This window comes from Bipolaris oryzae, assembly GCF_000523455.1.
Source record: "Bipolaris oryzae ATCC 44560 unplaced genomic scaffold scaffold_169, whole genome shotgun sequence".
NCBI classification, from domain to species: Eukaryota; Fungi; Ascomycota; class Dothideomycetes; order Pleosporales; family Pleosporaceae; genus Bipolaris; species Bipolaris oryzae.
In genome coordinates, this window is record NW_006911445.1 from 38,851 (window position 1) to 57,225 (window position 18,375).

General features: G+C 49.4%; 7 protein-coding genes across 7 annotated transcripts; 2 read left to right on the plus strand and 5 right to left on the minus strand.

Annotated features, from left to right (window-relative positions):
• Positions 1-676: 676 nt before the first annotated feature.
• On the minus strand, positions 677-1,780 carry COCMIDRAFT_40104 (uncharacterized protein; the record flags this gene model as incomplete). Its single annotated transcript, XM_007693527.1, has 4 exons — positions 677-951; positions 1,012-1,124; positions 1,173-1,371; positions 1,423-1,780. 4 exons carry the CDS (start codon positions 1,778-1,780, stop codon positions 677-679), a joined length of 945 nt encoding a protein of 314 aa, XP_007691717.1.
• Positions 1,781-2,703: 923 nt separating this feature from the next.
• COCMIDRAFT_8571 (uncharacterized protein) lies at positions 2,704-3,708 on the minus strand (the record flags this gene model as incomplete). The annotated part of the gene is made up of 2 exons (XM_007693515.1): positions 2,704-3,563; positions 3,633-3,708. The coding sequence occupies 2 exons, from the start codon at positions 3,706-3,708 to the stop codon at positions 2,704-2,706; spliced, it is 936 nt and encodes a 311-aa protein (XP_007691705.1).
• Positions 3,709-4,378: 670 nt separating this feature from the next.
• COCMIDRAFT_105310 (uncharacterized protein) lies at positions 4,379-7,754 on the minus strand (the record flags this gene model as incomplete). Its single annotated transcript, XM_007693533.1, has 5 exons — positions 4,379-4,559; positions 4,609-5,171; positions 5,220-5,809; positions 5,857-7,009; positions 7,059-7,754. The coding sequence occupies 5 exons, from the start codon at positions 7,752-7,754 to the stop codon at positions 4,379-4,381; spliced, it is 3,183 nt and encodes a 1,060-aa protein (XP_007691723.1).
• Positions 7,755-8,020: 266 nt separating this feature from the next.
• Positions 8,021-8,369, plus strand: COCMIDRAFT_105290 (uncharacterized protein; the record flags this gene model as incomplete). The annotated part of the gene is made up of 3 exons (XM_007693534.1): positions 8,021-8,198; positions 8,249-8,281; positions 8,344-8,369. 3 exons carry the CDS (start codon positions 8,021-8,023, stop codon positions 8,367-8,369), a joined length of 237 nt encoding a protein of 78 aa, XP_007691724.1.
• A 461-nt stretch (positions 8,370-8,830) lies between these two features.
• On the plus strand, positions 8,831-13,084 carry COCMIDRAFT_8574 (uncharacterized protein; the record flags this gene model as incomplete). The annotated part of the gene is made up of 8 exons (XM_007693516.1): positions 8,831-9,956; positions 10,008-10,100; positions 10,153-10,691; positions 10,741-10,894; positions 10,944-11,286; positions 11,335-11,576; positions 11,624-11,757; positions 11,807-13,084. 8 exons carry the CDS (start codon positions 8,831-8,833, stop codon positions 13,082-13,084), a joined length of 3,909 nt encoding a protein of 1,302 aa, XP_007691706.1.
• A 411-nt stretch (positions 13,085-13,495) lies between these two features.
• Positions 13,496-14,910, minus strand: COCMIDRAFT_105272 (uncharacterized protein; the record flags this gene model as incomplete). The annotated part of the gene is made up of 2 exons (XM_007693535.1): positions 13,496-14,594; positions 14,666-14,910. The coding sequence occupies 2 exons, from the start codon at positions 14,908-14,910 to the stop codon at positions 13,496-13,498; spliced, it is 1,344 nt and encodes a 447-aa protein (XP_007691725.1).
• Positions 14,911-15,963: 1,053 nt separating this feature from the next.
• Positions 15,964-17,180, minus strand: COCMIDRAFT_105277 (uncharacterized protein; the record flags this gene model as incomplete). Its single annotated transcript, XM_007693536.1, has 2 exons — positions 15,964-16,944; positions 16,998-17,180. The coding sequence occupies 2 exons, from the start codon at positions 17,178-17,180 to the stop codon at positions 15,964-15,966; spliced, it is 1,164 nt and encodes a 387-aa protein (XP_007691726.1).
• Positions 17,181-18,375: the final 1,195 nt, after the last annotated feature.

Consider the following 18,375-nt stretch of genomic DNA (forward strand, 5'->3'; position numbering starts at 1 on the left):
GCTAAGACACCCTCAAATTATCTTGATCATGTTTTCGTCCTGCATACCAAAAGAGACAGTACTTTGGCCTGCCTGAGTGCTATTCGCATGAAAGAGAATGGAAAGCATAACCAGTTGCTTTTTCACTGCTACTAACTGTACGTCTCGAAATTGATAGGCTATCTCTCATCGTCGCATACCTCAGCTTGACCTGCCAGCTTGATAGTTTATCAGCGACAAACTTTCATCATCAGTCAGATATCTTGTTACGAGTTAAGGCGCCTTGAGGGACATTGCATAGGCAGGAGGGATAGCCGGTTCATACTCGCGATGGGAGCTAGAGAATCTGGTTTGGTGATGATGAGTCAATCTCTTGGATCCTTGGTTGAGGGAGTGGGCTTTTTATGCATAATTTGGTTGCTGAATAACAATATTACTTGCACTTCGCACTAACTTCAGGATTGGAGTTGGTAATGAGGAGTGCTGACTGGTCTCTTCAAGCAATTATTTTGATTGGGTTTGAAAGAACTACACTCGAGCAGACTGTTTGGAAATGTGATGCTACTTGATTTGCTGACAAAAAGTAAGAGCAAAGCGTAATGTCGTAAAGAAGCCGTTGGTAAACCACATGAAAATGGGATGTAGGAAAGCAGTGCCCTCGGTCCGCCATCATCATGCCACGGTACCCGATTATGCTCTACGTAAGATCAATAATCTTGGGGCCATTTTTGTTGACAGTGATGTTGGGTCGTGAGCGCTTTGATGCCGATACGAACGATACCTCATCGTCGTCCTCGTTACCTTCAAGAATAGCCGGGTACTCGCGTTTGACGCCTGACTCATTCTTCACGTTTGTCAGGAGACTGTCCTGTTTCGGACCTGGTACGTTGACTGTATATGCCTCTTTGTCTTTGACTTGAGTGGGCAGAGGAGACGGGCTCCGCGGGATGATGAGTAGTGACTGGAGGGCAGCTACAGCTTGTTAGCCACACTGTGCACTAAAAATGAGGCTGTATTTTTAGCAATGCATACCTCTCGAGCGGTACTTGAAGTTGAAGGTGGCAAAGGGCAGGTGCTGCGGATTGATATAATCGTAGTCTGTATGGCTCCAGGTCATCTGGGGCTCCTTGACTTCCATGCCTAGCCTCGATCAAGAATCAGTATTTCTTTCTATGAAGACCAAAGGGACTTACCCTGCGCAGTGTGTTAAGGCCTGCCCTTTCAATGCCTTTTCAGGAATCGTGCCGACACTAGTTTGCTTCTTATCGACATGTCTATTTCTGGAGGGCACTTCTCGGAGGTTCTTGATGTAGTATGCTTTGAGGGTGATGAAACCGATCGATTTTAGGTCCTTGATGAACCCCTCTCCTAAATTATGATCATCTGAATCTTCTAAAACATATTTATTAGCAGATGCAGCTCAACGAGCGGCAGGTATCTCACCAATCTGAAGCTCAGAAAAGCAAAACTTTCGCAATGTGCGTTGTCCGCCCGCGATATTTGTTACGGTGTCCTTGAACTCTCGCCTCACGCTCGCTATTGCTTTCTGGTATTGGTGGTTACCGATGATGCGCGAACGAACGCGGTCGCCATCTATATAGAGCTTGACGACCATAGCGTGGGGAGGAAATGGTTGATGGACTTCAACGTGAACTGCAAACTCCGCGGCAGATTTTGCTTCGATGTACTTAGTGACTGTAGTGGCGGTTGTCTTGCCATCGTCCTCGTCAAACTCTTGTAGTCGTGCCCTGTTGCATTCGACGTGAACTTCAATTTTGGGGTTTTCTAGTGTAATAGCCATGGCTTTATGTAGAAACGACGCACTTGTACGGCAGAGTTAGATGAAGAAAGACAGTGAGGTATAAAGCGAAATAAAGTGGATGTGGTGATATTGCATGGGTGTGTTACAGCAGTGACGAGAGTGAGTGTGAGGTGAAGATGAGAACGTGTAACTGCTAAGTCGTGACTGCCATTCTTAAGCTGCACGGCAATGCACCACTGCTGCACTTGCTTACATTGGATACAGAGTCTAGCTGCAAATACAAGTAACCGACACCACCACGGAAGCCATCAGAGATGTCTATTAGCAAACGTGCACTTAGAACTATTCCCCGTACCTCATTACAGGGTAACACACAAAACCAACGCTTTCACAGCAAGGAGACAGCGATTTCATATATACGAATATTCTATTTACTCATCAATACTACAGGTAGAAACCACCTGCGCAAAAACACCTCCGTAACCATGGTCCTATTCCAATCGAAAGCCTTGATGCCCAGAAGCAAGAAAAACCAAACAAAGGAGAGAACGCAGCCCGTCGCAAAGAGGCCCAGATGTTGAGGGGTACATGCCGGGTAATACTAACAAAACATTGCGCCGAAGAGGCGAGAAAAACACTACTAAGAAATAAAATGTCGAGCCCTCCAAAGAGATCACATCCAGTACGCCTTATGCATCAAAAGCCCATGTGCCAGATGCCTATTGTACGTAAATAGAGATTGAAGGAAACGCTATGCAGTCGTTATCATGGAAATATACCTCCATACAATGGTATCATTTGCTGATGTGGATCAGACCGTGAGTTTTGGAAGATCGCAATGTAATAATGCCGAGATGGATGGTAGAAAGTGGCTCGGTGGTCAAAGGCCACGCGGATGGAAATGGAGATGGGCAGTACCAGTAGATGCTGTCATTTGAGATAACATCAACCGGGCTGACCATCTACCATGCACCTATGCTGGCGGAGGAGCCACTTCCATAGTTCCCGCTCAGTAATTGCTGGCGAATCGACATGGCATCGGCAGGCCCAGCTGTGGTTGCATTGCCGGTCTCGGCACCCATCCAGCCAAGACCCCCGCGCAGCTCATTGACAGCCTCTTGCATCTTTCCACCTGAGACCTCATTGTGCTTGGCAATCTTCTGATCCCATCCGCCATACTGGAGTTGTATTCCACCTGCTCTCTTTGCTGCCTCCCGAATGACTATAGCCCATGCTTTAGCCATCTCTTCATATGCCTCCTGCTTGTGTCGGTTGTGCTGGTAGGTATCCCAGTTGGGAAGACGGTGGAGAATTTCGGTGGCTCCATCCAGAAAGGCGAGTGAGGTGGCCGGTTGTTGTTCGTTTGGTGGGAGAAAGTGAGGTGTGAAGTCCTTGAGAGAGTCCAGTAGATCGTCAAGCTGTTGGCGGACCCTGTTGTATGCGTAATCTGATGATGCACGGTTGCCAAACGGAAATGCCCCCTGGAATGCCGCCTCATATTTGGACAAAACTTCCATGGCTGATTGGATACTGGGGCGAGGTGCTGTGGTGACGACTTCGTTACCAATGTCTGGGTGGCGCTGACAAATGGACTGCAGCAGGTTCCGCATCTCGTCGGCGCTTAGTGTCTCGAGGAGGCGTGGCAGAGGGAGTGGTCGACCGGAAACATTGGTTCGCATACGTTTCATGCCTCGTGGCGCAGGTCGGGGAAGAATGGCAGGAGAAGTAGATGGGGATGCACTCATGCGGTCGTCATCGCCAGCACTTCCCTCATCGTCGGCTTTCCGCTTGCGGCCCGTCATGGCAGTGGAGGATGGCATGACTGGAGAGCAGTGTCTGAGGTTAGTTGCTGTTCCGTAGTTGATATTTTGGTAGCAGCGAGTGGACATACTGTTGCGAGTGGGCGAGCGGCGGTTGTTGTTGTTCAAGAGGTGAGGGGGCGTGAAAGCCTGATATTGTACGTTCATGGCGACAACGAACGGCCCGCAAACGCTGTGAAAATCGCAGATATGCTTTACGGGATACCGGTCGGCGGGTGGTGATGCGAAGAGGGTGGCGCGGGAGGTGATGTTCTGGCTGCGTGGGCGGTTTGGGCGGTGTCGGGTGCGTTGTTGTTGGTGGTGGAGACAAGCAGAGCCATGCCCAGCAGAACCCAAGATGGTACGTGCTGGGAGACCGACCGTGCACCACGTCACGTGTTGTCCAGTGTAAAAGCCTCTGCTATGTGCATCCTTGGAACCCCTCGTGTTGCACGGGCTTTATCTCCGGACTAATTCGATTCGAATACCATCATCGCTACGGCAATGTCACACGATATCACGTCTTTAGTTGCATAATAGGCTGGAAATCATGTATCCGTGGGGGATCATCTGCCACGGCACTAGGTCCGCGGCATCTGATCTAGTCAATTTCTATCCAGGACACACCTTGTGGAGTCTCTCCTTTTGAAGGACCAAGCGGTGAATGCCCCTTTTGCGCACCTGAAAAAACTTGCTTGTTCGTTTTGTGGCGCTTTCGTTTAGACGTCATACAACGGAACGCCATCTACATACCGCACTTACCTGCTAAATAACGAAAACATTTGTAGAGACTCTCAACAATACCATGTTATACAAGACGCCGACGCAAAAAATCAAGTTAGAGGTAAAGAGACTGGGCAGCGACAAGATCCCGACGAACGAGCTCCAGCGCTGCAGTAAACTTTTGCTCGAGCTCTTCACTGCCCATAACTTTGGCGGCCTGGGCTATCTGCCGGAGCAATTCCTCCAGTCGCCTGAAAAGTCGAATCAGACTGCCTTCGTAGACGTCGGTCATTTTGCTGAAACACATTAGCTATGGATCAAGAACAAGCGGCTGGGCGAACATACCAAATCTCCGAGAAAGTAGCACCCTTTGACCAGGCAAACACGACCTCCATGAGCTCGTATTTGAACGATTTGAGGTATTCCTCTTCGTTGAGCGTCAGTTTGCTCTCTTGCGATATCTTGGCGATGACTCTGGCTTGCTGCTGGATCTCGCGGTAAGGCTTGGCGAGTTCTTCTTTTAGCGCTGGCACTTCCTGTGTCTTCTCCTCAAAGATGAAACAACTCAGACAGGCGGCGCATTGCTCAGGTGTCAGCTCATTGAAGAAACGGTTGAAGAGCAGTTCGCTGAGAACTAGTTCGTCGCCCGTGCTGATTTCGCAGGCAACGCGAGCTTTCAGCTGGACGACATCGGCATCGTCGATGAAGCCTAGTCGACGCAGCACACGTTTCCTACTTTTCAGCTCATCAAGCTGAATAACGGACAATGCGTTGGCGATCTCCTTTTTGGTGTTCTTGATCTTTTCACCAATGGCAATTTTCTTTGCGTACTGACTGTAAAGTTCAGGTAATCTAGGCGAGTTATGAAGGGGATTCGACAGGAGACGAGATTCCAGTACTTCAATTTTCTATGTCAAGTTAGTCATGCATTATAGCAGCAGCCCGCGGACAATTACCCTTAGAAGCCTCTTGAAGCTTTCGTCCTTGATATTCATGTTCTCAATAGGATCCAAAATGGCAATACCATCTGGGAAACGCTTCTTGACTTCGCTGAGCGCCTTGCGAACATTGTTCCTCTGTTCCGTTGACTTGAGATCATTCGGCAAGAATACGCGGAGGTGGCCAATTGACTCAATGCAGTTCAGGACTACGGGTACTACTTCCATCTTGCCCTTGTCGCCAGGCGCAGGTGGCCGGACACCAGGGGGCAAGCCATCGTTAACTACCGGGGCAAATTTGTTATCGCTGCCTACGGCGAGCAGAACGTCGACAATATACGACTCTTGAGGTGGTAGGACTTCGCCTTTGTTTGCTCTGCGAGGGGCAAATGCTACGACTGCACCCCATCCAAAATCGTGGTCTTTGTAGCTGACCTTGACGAGCCGGCCACCCTGCAGGAACGGCAGGCAGTAGTTGGGGTGCATAATGACGTCGCGCATATCCTTGGTATGAGTGTCCAGTTGCTGTCGCAGATTGTAGTAGTCTTTGACAGCGGCTTCATCAATGATGGTCGTGTTTAGCTTTTCTTGCTCTAGTTCCTCAAGTTCTATAGCTGTCAGTAAATAAACAGGACTGATGGAGAGCAGGACTTACGTTTTTCTAAATTGGAAACACCAGCTGTGCTCTGGAATTGATAGAAGCACCTTTCCAGCATGAACTCAGGAGAGATGCCTTCCACTCGCATCAAGTTCAGAATCATATTGTAGCCAAGATGGAAAGCCGAGTTCAAATTGTCCTGCTGACCGCGTACAATTTCCTTGGCTACAGCAGGCTCCATCTGCTCGTCAATCATCATGATGACAATACCACGGTCGTCAAGACCACGACGACCGGCTCGGCCAGACATTTGAATAAACTCCGAAGGCGTAACCCATCTTTGGGACACTCCGTCAAACTTGCGTACACTTGTGAATACAACAGTCTTGGCCGGCATGTTGAGTCCGATGGAGAACGTCTCTGTCGCGAAGAGTACTTTGATCAAGCCCTCCTGAAACAAGATTTCGATGGTTTCCTTGAGAATGGGAAGTAATCCAGAATGATGAACGCCAACACCTCTCCGAAGAAGAGGAAGAATATTCTGGATCTGAGGTAATTGCCGATCTTCCTCCGAAAGCATCTCAATGGCGCTGTTGAACACTTTTGTGACCATGGCCTTCTCGGATTCGTCGTTGAACGCAAGGGAGCTCATGGCTAGCGCGTAGTTTTCACACTCGCGCTTACTGAAACTGAATACAATGACGGGATTGTAGCTCTTAACCATGATCATCTTGACAATCTTGTAAATGTCTGTCTGCTCTCTGTTGCCGCCTGTATTGGTCTTCTTGTCTTTGCCTTTGCCCTTGCGCTTGGCCATAAAGTCCTTCGCGTCAGTTCCAGCCTTATCGGCGATGGATGACATAGCTTTTTGGAAGTTCTCTTCGCGGAACATGCCCTTCTCATCAACCACCAGATGTATACCATCGGCGCCGGCAGGGAAGAAATAGTGTTGAAGCGGGGTTGGACGGAAATCGGTGTAAACGACGTGGCACGGTTGGCTGTGGGTTTTGGTGATCCATTCGGCAAACTGCATCGAGTTGGGAATGGTGGCGGACAGAAAGACGTATCGGACCTTGTCTGGAAGCAGAATGATAGTCTCTTCCCACACGACACCTCTCGACTTGTCGCGAAGGTAGTGCACCTCGTCAAACACGACCCAAGCTACTTCACGCATGATTTCGGAACCTCTGTATAACATGGATCGCAGAATCTGCAAACGTTAGTCTCTACGGGAGCTGAGCTTTTTGCGCGATACACACCTCCGTCGTCATGACTAAACATGTGGCGGTCGGGTTGATAGTGACATCACCTGTCATGAGACCGACGTCGCCGAACTCTGCCATGAACTCTCGGTACTTTTGGTTGCTGAGGGCCTTGATGGGACTGGTATAGATGACTCGCTGATTGTTCTTGAGACATTGTGCAATAGCGTACTCTGCCACGACTGTCTTTCCAGCCGAAGTGTGCGCTGACACGAGGACACTCTCGTTGCGTTGAATCGAGGCAATAGAGACCTGCTGGAAGGGATCCAGTGCAAAGGGCCATGTGCGCGCCGGCTCTGTCGGGGGCTTGTGCTCAGAAATGGGGACATAGTCGCAGTCCGGCGGTAAGGCGACCTGATGTCGGACCTGATGTGAAAGTACTACGGCCTGTCCGTCTTGGGTCTGTGCCTGCAGTCCAGCGGCAGCAGCGACCTCGCGCGATTGCTCCGTCTCGAAATCGTCGGTAACGATGGGCTCGGGCTCAGCATCACGCTTCTGCCGTTTCTTCAGTGTCTCTGCTGCGCTGTTTTCGTTTGCGCCATCTTGTGCTTCTGCGGGCGCATCCGACATGGTAGCATCTTCGACAGGCACTGGCGACTTGACATCGCCGTTGGCCTGGCGCTTCTTGGTCTTGCGGGGCGCAGCATCCTTGGAGGGGCCGCCCTCGAAAACTTCAAACATGTCGTCATCCATGGTGGGAGGGTGTGTGTGCGCACTCTAAGTGAAGGGGGTGATATGTGGTGGTGTAGCTCACATGCGACGGAATGACGAGAAATGGCTATGGGCGCGATCAAAAAAGTAGGACGCACAGACCCTTTCTGCCAAGACATGTGCGTGTGGGTAGGGAAGCTGCTCTCATCGAACCACCGCGACGACAATTCCGCAACATCTCCCCTCCACAACACAGCCAAAGTATGCTCCAGAACTGCGCCAATTGCCAACCTTACTAACCGCCAAAGATGCTCGCCCGTGCTACTTTCCGCGCCGTATCGGCCCCAACCCTCGTCGCCCGCCGCGGCTTCCAGTCCACTCGCGCCCAGTTCGCCAGCCCGTACCACTACCCCGAGGGCCCGCGCAGCAACTTGCCATTTGACCCTCTCAAGAAGGGCTTCGCCTTCAAGTACTGGGGATTCATGGGTGCGATCGAGAGAACTCCCATAGTAGACCGTATGCTAACACAGCCATAGCCACTGGATTTTCCCTTCCCTTCCTCCTCGCTGGTGAGCCCTTTTATACTACTCTGCAAGCAATTGAATCGAAACTAACTGCAATATCCCCACAGTTTGGCAAACCAAGAAGAACAAATAGACGCCATCTCTCACAGTGTGGTCATGGGGCTCGGGCACGCCAGGGACGCAATGCCTGTAGAATATTAGGCGGCCCTTTTGGCGACCGTATAGACATAACAGTATCAATTTCATTGTCTGTCTCTCAACTGCTTGTAACATAAACTGAAGGCTTGTGGTGCTAACTCGTCGGATAATGGCGGGCTGATTGAGGGGCGCGACGCATTGCAGTGTGCAATGCTCTTCAGAGATTGGTTGAATCTGCATTGAAAAGGCCTGTACCAAAAATGCAAAATGTTTGGCTCAATGGCTTCTGCACTCGCAACACCGCCGCGGTTGACTGTGATGATGTGACGCATTATCATTCGGTAGAAGCTCGGCGCTAGCATCACCAAAAATTCGCGACCACTCATAGCGCTCCAATATTGTAGCCGTCAAAGAACACAAACTACCAACACTCACCAAACATATGATTCCCTAGCGATGCGCAATCTCAAGATTGTGGGGAGATCACTCCTGCGATTTGCTGGAGAGGAGCCACTTCCGCTCACGGCCACTGCCTGGGACGCTGCATCCAATGCACTGATATGCGCTTTTGGCCCCTCGGAATCACGTGCGACTATCGAACTGAAAAGACTACACCACACACGCGCCACTGGTCAGGAAAAACTTGAGAACATTGCGTCGTGGGATGCGCCCTGTCCATTGCCCTCGCTTACCCATGACGCAATCTTGAATCTACACCATTTTTCCGACACTTCGACATCATGTCTAATCTTAGCTGGCGGGGATATTGTGCTGGTTAGAGAAAACCCGTCATCGAATGAAGAGCTAGTTGAGATTGTGGGTTCAGTGGACGCAGGCATCTCTGCCGCTGCTTGGTCGCCAGATGAGGAACTCCTCGCTATTACCACTCAGGCAGATACGCTACTGCTTATGAGTCGTGAAATCGAAAACATAGCCAGCATCAACTTGGTCCCGGAAGACGTCAACGTATCCAATCATGTCTCAGTAGGATGGGGAAAGAAAGAGACTCAGTTCAAAGGCAAACGAGCAAGAGCACTCCAGGATCCAACAGTACCAGAGACCGTCGATGAGGGCGTACTGAGTCCGCTTGACGATCGATCCGTCACTATCAGCTGGAGAGGAGATGGTGCTTGGTTTGCTGTCAGTAAAGTTGAAGAGGAGAAACGTCGCATGATTCGGGTGTATTCCCGAGAGGGGACGCTGGACAGTGTGAGCGAGCCTGTCGATGGCTTGGAAGGAGCTCTAAGTTGGAGACCATCAGGGAACCTGATTGCTAGTACCCGACGTACCAGCGACAAGGTCGAAGTCGTCTTTTTCGAGCGCAACGGACTTCGTCATGGCCAGTTCGATCTTCGGTTTACTCCCGAAGAGCTTACAACAATCGAAAAACCTGTAACACTTGCATGGAATAGTGACTCTAACGTTCTAGCGGTTTCGTACACGGACAAAGTTCAGCTATGGACAATGAGCAATTACCACTACTATCTCAAACAAGAGCTACCATTCCCAGAAGCTGCTACACAAACGGTCATTTGTAACTGGCATGCAGAACGTCCTTTAGCAGTAGCCCTTTCAACTCCAGGTAAGTGATTTTTCCTGGTCAATTGTTGGATAGTAGCTGATATAATAATAGGTGCTCTTGAGGTACTTGAGTATGCGTCCACGATCTCAGCTGGCTCAGTTGCACCGCCAAATGATTTCGGCATGGTCGCGTCAATAGATGGGTGTAAGTTATCCAGTTCACATATATCTACAGCTTTATGGTTGACATCTATCAGTGACCCTGAATCTCACCCCGTTGCGCATTGCAAATGTTCCTCCTCCAATGGCATTCCACCGTTTGGTACTCGAGTCCAAAGTCGTCGATGTTGCATTGTCAAACTCAGGTACTCATTTGGCTGTGCTTTCGCAGCATGATGTATCAGTGTACGCACTTGATCTCAATAAGCGGCCAGTACCGAAGCCTGTATTTCTCTGGAAAAGCGATGCGATTTCTGGCCACTGTCCACGCCACGTTACATTTGTTGGTGACGATCAAATATTTGTACTGACGGATAGCTGGGAAGAAGACGAAAGCTCCCTTTGGCGATCTGAAGGAGAGATACTATTACCCCAGGGACCTATCATGGAAGCTGATGGCGCTTCTACTTTGTTCTCCAGCGTAGACCATGAGGCACTCTACATGTTGCTTCAGAACAGTGCATTGCATGAGATCAATGCAGATGAAACGACGGCGGACTTACCTCCTCAGACATCACTTATGAATAAGTTTCCTGCATTTGCACCTGAGGTTCAGGTAGTCAAGTTTGAAGGACAGGTGCGTAAATTACCCATGATTGAATGATACCAATGACTAAATTTCTCAGACATTGGCTTTCGGGTTGACCAAGAGCGGAGCCCTGTTCGCCAATGAGCGAATATTGGCTCGCAATTGCACATCTTTTGTGGTCACGCCTGCGCATCTTATTTTCACGACGACTCAACATCTCCTAAAATTCGTTCATCTCACCAACGTAGATGGTAGGATTAGATTTGCATATGAACCTTGATTTTATATTGACTTTTTCAGATCTCGAGGTGCCTGCAGATGAGCCTCAAAAGGACGAGAGATGCAGAAGTATTGAGAGAGGCGCGAAGATCGTTACAGTCATCCCCACAACCTATTCAGTTATACTCCAAATGCCTAGGGGAAATCTAGAGACCATATACCCCCGAGCGCTTGTACTTGCTGCGATACGGCGGAACATCGAAGCTGAACGTTACGACGAAGCATTCTTCGCATGCCGCAGCCAGCGTGTGGACTTGAACATCCTCCACGACCATGACCCTGAGCGCTTTCTGGCAAGTCTTGAGAAGATCATCACACAGATCAAAAAGGTTGAGCACATTGACCTGCTCTTAGCTCAGCTTCGGTATGTAGAGCTATAATCTCACAAGACAATGATGACTAACACTATCAGGAATGAGGATGTCTCGGAAACCATGTACAAGGAAACTCTGAAAACAAAGGAGCTTGCAATGAAGTCGCGGCTATCACAAGAACAAGTGGAGAGGAAGGTCAACCGAGTTTGTGATGCGTTCCTTGCCGTATTGGAACAGCCACAATACAAGGATGCTCATCTGCAAAATATCATCACAGCCCATGTTTCCAAGACGCCTCCAGCACTTGAGACAGGACTCCAGATGATAGGACGTCTGCAAGGTAATTGTCATGCACTTTTTTTTCTTGCGATGACTAACACAATCCAGAATCGAACGATCCTTTAACTGACAAAGCTGCTGAGCACATCTGTTTCCTTGCTGATGTTAATCAGCTCTATGATACATCATTAGGGTTGTATAACCTCGAGCTTGCATTGCTCATTGCCCAGCAGTCGCAAAAGGTAGCCACATTTTCTCCCTCTTGTTTTGATATATTTCTAACTACGGCAGGATCCTCGAGAATATCTTCCACATCTACAATCTCTGCAAGATCTGCCCGAGACGCGCCGAAAATTCAGAATCGATGATCAACTTGCACGCCGAACAAAGGCACTCAAGCATCTCAATGACCTCCAAGTGTTTGAAGAGGTGCGAGAATATGTGCAAAAGCATGATCTTTACTCGGAAGCATTGGGTATGTACCAATACGACAACGCCCGTCTCCGAGAGATCATGCGCATGTATGCAGACTTCTTGAGTGCGAACAACAAGAACAGGGAAGCCGCGATAGCATATGAATACCTGGGAGACCACTCGGCTGCATGGCCATGCTATCGCTCAGCTAACCTTTGGCGCGAAGCGCTATCAAGCGCAGTGCTGGCTGAAGTCAGTGCTGAAGAGCTCTCATCCATTGCAACAGACCTGGCAGAAGGTTTATCGGAATCAAAGGACTACCTCTCCGCAGCAACTATCACATTAGACTATCTGTCGGATCTTTCCTCTGCAGCTCGATTGTTCTGCCGTGGCTGCTACTTTGCTGAAGCCATCCGCATAGTCATATTACGCCGCGAACCCAATCTCATTACTGAAGTCATCGACCCAGGTCTTGTGGAGCGTAGTGCAGACATGACGGAGTTCCTCGCTGATATGAAGGGTCAACTTCAAGCACAGGTGCCTCGGCTCAAGGAATTGAGGACCAAGAAGGCAGAAGACCCAATGGCTTTCTACGAGGGTATGATGGACGGTGGTGCCGACGCCAACATTCCCGACAATATTTCCCTCGCTCCGACTGACACTACTTCTGGCGGAACATTCATGACGAGGTACACGAATCAAACCGGTACAGTCAACACAACAACTACGCGTAAGACTAGTAAGAATAAGCGACGTGAAGAGAGGAAGCGCGCTCGCGGCAAGAAGGGCACCGTGTACGAGGAAGAGTATCTTACAAACTCTATCGAACGCCTGATTGAGCGCATCAATAGCATGCAGGACGAAATTCAGCGTCTTATCGAGGGCCTCATCAGGCGCGGTATGAGAGAGCGTGCGGACGCTGTGTCGAATGCTGTCAGTGAGGTTTTGGAGAGGTGCCAGGACGCTGTCAAGGAGATGTACCCACCCGCGACTGACACGACACCTGCTGAAAATGGCGTTGCTGCTGAAGCTGAAGTTGGTGTTCTGAAGCCAACTGGTGGCGATGCGACGTTGTGGGATAGTCTGCAGGAAGTGGGAAAGAAGCGCGAGGCGCCTGTCGTGAAGTCTTTCGAGCGGTTGAGTCTTCTGGGGTAGATGCTGTAGGCCAGTCGTACATGATTTGTGCATTGGAATGCGATACTGTCATACTAGACTTGCAGAGAGTGATGTCATCAAATCAACAAACACATGTGTAATGAAGTATGAAGTCGCTCCACTGTCAATCCCACACTAGCCAACAGCCATCACGATCAATCAAAGCACACGTTTTTCCAAATTTTCAGTTGTATTTCTTGAAAGAGCATAGTACCAAGTCAGGTCATCTAAGCCGATGCCACATCCCGACCATAATCTCGGCAAAATGTCAGCCATAACCAGTCGCAATCCATCCGTATCAGTTTTTTTTTTAAAAAAAAGCCCCCAGTACCTCAATACTCGTACACAATCCCCATGAACTCCATCTCAATAATGTAAAATCGACTTTTCCATGGCAATAAAAGAACTTTTTCACATGTCATCATCCAACTCATCATCCAACTCATCACCCGAACTCGAAAACGGCCGCGCCAAAAAATCCAAAACTTCTCCACGCATAGTCCAGCAAACAAGAAGCATATTATTGCGATCAGCAATACTATTCCGAACAGCGACATCAGAGCGAGGATCAACGCCACTAAGTTCTTCAGACGGCGCGGAAAGATAGTCAGCAAGCACAAGCCCGTAAATCATATCGCGAATATGGCGGTCCAGGATCTCGAGGGTTCCGAGATTGGAGAAGCGCGGGTTGTTGAGTAGAATGGTGAGCGGGATGTTGAGCGGAATGGTAGGTAGAGTGGTGGGTAGAATGATGGGTGGCGCGGTGGACGGCAGAGCGAGCGGCGTGTTGTGCGGCGCAGGAGGCATCATGGTGGGTGCGGTGGGGGGCGATTGATATGTCAAGTAGGGTAACATGGCGTAGATGGGGGGAGGTTGGAGTAAGGGGTGCGAAGAGAGGACGCTGCAGCGGGAGGAGGAGTCTCCGGATTCGTTGTCGTCGGAATATTCGTTGTTGTTTTGCTCGTCTTCTTCGTCTTCGTCATCGCCGTCGTCGTCGTCGTTAGAGTCGTGAGACTCATCATCATCATCGTCATCGTTGTCTTCAGAATCGGCCTCACCGTCGTAGTGAGGCCTGCTGGCTTCTGAAGATGGGGAAGAGGGAGGTTCGGAGTCGGGCTCGCTGCCGACATCGTCGTCGTTGTTGTCTTGAACCTCGAAGGTGTCGTCGTCGTAGTCGGAAGCAAAGGTACTTCCGTACTCGAAAGAATTGTTGTCAGAGGGGGGGTCGGCCTCGACGAGAGTGTTGTGGTAGGAGGAGGAGGGAAGGAGGATGTGGTCGTAGATGAACGGGTCACCGTCATCTGAGTCAGTCTCCCCGTAAATGGGAGACTGACCCGAGGGCTCAGCATGATGCTGCTTGCCATCAACAGCCTGACCAGGGCTGTTGATTTGCTGGTCCCTGAGGACCAGAGCATCTGCGTCATAGCCCTTGAACAAGTACGCGTAGTCGGGCTGCTCAGTCATGGGCTTGGTCAGCTGGGTAGCCGGCTTCTTGTACTTGGGAGCTGGCCTGTTTGATACACACACAAATAATGGTTAGCGGATATCTCAATTGGAAAGCGAGTGGAGTGAGTGACTGACTTGAGAGCGCCGCCGTAGCTGGACAAAGGTCCCAAAGGGATCTCGAACGACATTGGCATGGGAGCGGCGTTGTTGTCAGTCTCCGTCTCTGCCTTGGTGTTGATGGGAGACATCATGAAGATGTCCTCAAAGTCGGTGACGGGGACGGGGGTTGCAGGTGACGCAAGCGTCACAATCTCGGTGGGCGGTGATGGGAGATTAGATCTATATCTGGGAGCTCTGTCAGTGTTGGTAGCCGTTGTCATCCTGGGAGAGGTTGCTGATGGTGTCCGGATGAGGTTCGACAGGCGGCGTAGTTGAAAGGAAGTGGGATAGGAGGCGGAGTGCGATATTATATCTGTGGAGGAGTTGCCGCCAAACCTGAGTCACCGCAGTGAGAGGTGAAGACGGATTGGTTTTTTCTCATAGTGAAGATGAGTTTGAAGACTGCAGCGCGCAGTCCATGTGAGAGGCAAACGGACGGCCAGCACGGGCCAGACCAGACGCAGCCCAAGTGAAAACAAAACGGTAGTGACTGAGACCTTAGGATATGGCATTGGAAAGTGAGCCAAATCAATTGCAGCTGGAAAGGGCGATACGTGCGAGTTGTTGGTGTTGAAGTTTGTCAGTGTCTTGATTTGAGTTTCTAGCAGTGTGTCGTGAACTATCCTGATGTATCAATACAAAAGAAGCAGGACAATACCAAAATTAGCTCACCGCCCACATTTGTCTCACCGAAGATAGAACTAGACAACCTTTCCTTCAGTTCACTCCAAGTGTGTTTATTGGGACGTACGATCTTCGCCCATTGGCTATCTGACAACGACTCATTTGTCAGCTGAAGTGTTGGAGTGAAGCCCAACAAAATCATGTACCACTATCCCCTTTTCACGCGGCGAGAATATTGATAACAACACTAGTAGCAGCAGCAATGGGCAGTGAAACCACAGATCCTGTCATTAGTCTATCACTATTCGAGAATCAGAAACAGCCCTCTCTTGGGAGGGATAGATTGATGGGCCGAAAGAAATTTCCGGATTTAGTGTAGCTTGGAAATGTCAAGTCAAATTGTAACGTGTATGTTTATACTATGCAATATGTGACATTGAGAGTTCTGTATCCTTACGCCAACGCTTACCTTAATGAAAAAGATTATGTGATTATATCTGGAGTAAAATATACACTATCATGCGTGCTATCCCACCTATTAGAAAAATAATTCTATGAGGAAAAGAATTAACGAAACTAACTTCTATTTTCGTGTAATCTAAAACACCAAGCTGATTAAAACGCCAGTCATGCAAATGGTGCACAGATTTCTACAACACACCGGGGATAGGCCCCTTCTTCTCATTTGAACCCAGCTCCTCTTCACTCCACCCACCTCCACCGCCAACTTTTCTTCCGCCCTCTTCTCTCTTGACTCTGCACCACAGGCTGATGTCTTTGTCCCAGATGAACTGCCAAAGCACGTATACCCAGCTCTTGTGCTGGGGTAGATCCTTGTAAAAGTCATGCGCAATCTTATTAAGAGCGTGCAAGCGGGTCCATGGGATGGCAGGGAAGTCGTGGTGCTCGTTGTGAAGACCAACGTTATAAGTCAACATGTTAAGAGGCCCATAGTATGAGTAGGTTTCGGGGAGCGGAATCTTGTTGGCAGGGTTGGCGGCATCCTTGTTGGGCTTCTCGAAAACGTAGTGCTCGGCAATGAAGTGGCCTGCGCAAGGGTGTAGGGATCCAGCAAGGAAGCTGCTCATGATGAGGTAGCCCAATGCCCTTCCACTTGCATATTGTACCAAGAGGTAGTCAAAAGCCAACTGCACGACAACATTGAAGAGGTGGATCTTGGTCATTGGGAGGCTATACACGAACATGGGTCGTAGGGCGTAGAAAAGGATCTGAAAGGTTGCGAAAAAAGCCTTTCCGGCAACGGAGTCGAGGAAGATGGCTTCGAAAGCGGTTGGCAGATCGGTATCGAGACCATTGACACCCAGTGATTTGTGGTGGGTGAGATGGTAGGGCCTGAACGAGGCACTGTATGGGATGCCGATTGGCAGGTTCGCAAAGACGGCAAAGAGTCGGTTTGCCTGGGGCGATCGGAAGGCGAGGTTGTGCGATATCTCATGGATAGCAAGGAAGAGGTTCTGGTTGGCTGTGGCACCGACGACGTATGCTGTGAGGAAGAAGGGCCATGATAGCACAGGCGTGTTGCGGAGGAGGTATGCGCAGGCGACTTGTATCGAGACGACCAGCAGGACAACGTATTTGGTGAGCGGCTCAGGGCCACAGAGCTTAGTTACCTATGCACGGGTCAGTCAAGAGATTCAATGATGATATCCACCGATAGCCGTACCTCTGGGTGGGCCTTGATAATGGCCATTCGGCGTGTCCTATGCGGCTCCTCGGTATATGTCCAAAAGAAGTGGTCATGTTCGTTCTCGAATTTTGGTTCTTGCTGCTCGTCGGCCTTGACAGTAAAGCCATGAGACGCAGGGCTCTTTGAGGGCACGGTAGCTGTAGAGACTGAGGACCGCATGGTTGCAGCTGCCAGCGACAATTGCAGGTTGAGGGTGAGGAGCGGAGGGGTTGAGCTGGAAGTTTAGTTTGTGGAGTATGGAGGACCCTGGGCCTTGGCGCTTGAGGCGGTGGGCCCATGTCGCCCCATGGTTGGCTGATGATACCCACTTTGCCTTCCGCCACTCGCCCACTAGCGCAGGAACGTGTATCCTCTCTTCCAAACCTCGGTCACGTGTCCGTCTCGAGTATGCGCACAATCGTGTGCCTACAGCAATCCAGACTTTGCAAAGGTGCTGCATGAATCGTGTTTCCGGTTATATTCGTGTTTTCTTAATTCGGTAACGTAGTTTATAAGCGAGTCGGTCATACAAGCGAGTCGGTCACCCCACCAACTTTAATCACCTACTTCACCTTTGCGTACAATGCCTCCGCGCCACGCTTCTCAATTAGCTTCTTATAAGGCAGATATCTAGCTTACTATCTCTTCTTTAGATAGTAATTAAATTTAGAGTACTTAACGCGCGGCTATAGCCTTTAATATTCTAAAATTAACGCTAATTAACTAACGCGCTAGTAGACCTACCTAACGCGATTGCTAGCCTAACTTAAAGAAGCTTACTAAGCTAGAAGAGGAGGTAATAGTTAACTATATACTTAATCTAGATCTACGTAGATTTTCGTCTACCTACGTAGCTATACGTAATATAGCTAATAAGCTACTAGCTATACGCGGCGCTAGCTAGATTAGTATCTACTAGCTACGTAACTTTATTAAGCGTATAAATAGTCTTATAACACGTTTTAATTAACTATATAATAAGTAGAGAGCTCTATATAAAGATCTAGCCCTAATTAAGAGCTAGTTTAAGCTTATAAAGTAGATAAAGGCTAAGTATAGTATCTATAATAAGGACGTCTATAACTTAGACGAAGCTAGCTTTATAATAAGTAAAATTATAACTTAGCTTATTATTATAGTATTAGAGAGGAGAGGCTAGCTAAAGATAGTTAAGCTAGGTAATCGCGAGTAGGTAACGCTAATCGCAGCGATCAACGTAGCTAGCTAGGCAGTGTAAGGGGCTGCGCTCCGGGGAGCAATCGCGAGGTATACAAGAGGTTGTATTCGATAAGGAGCTATCTACTCTGCTTACGTGGTGTTTGTTTACTTGTCGGAGAAAGGTTATGCCGGTGTATCTGAGCGCGTTGTCTGAGCG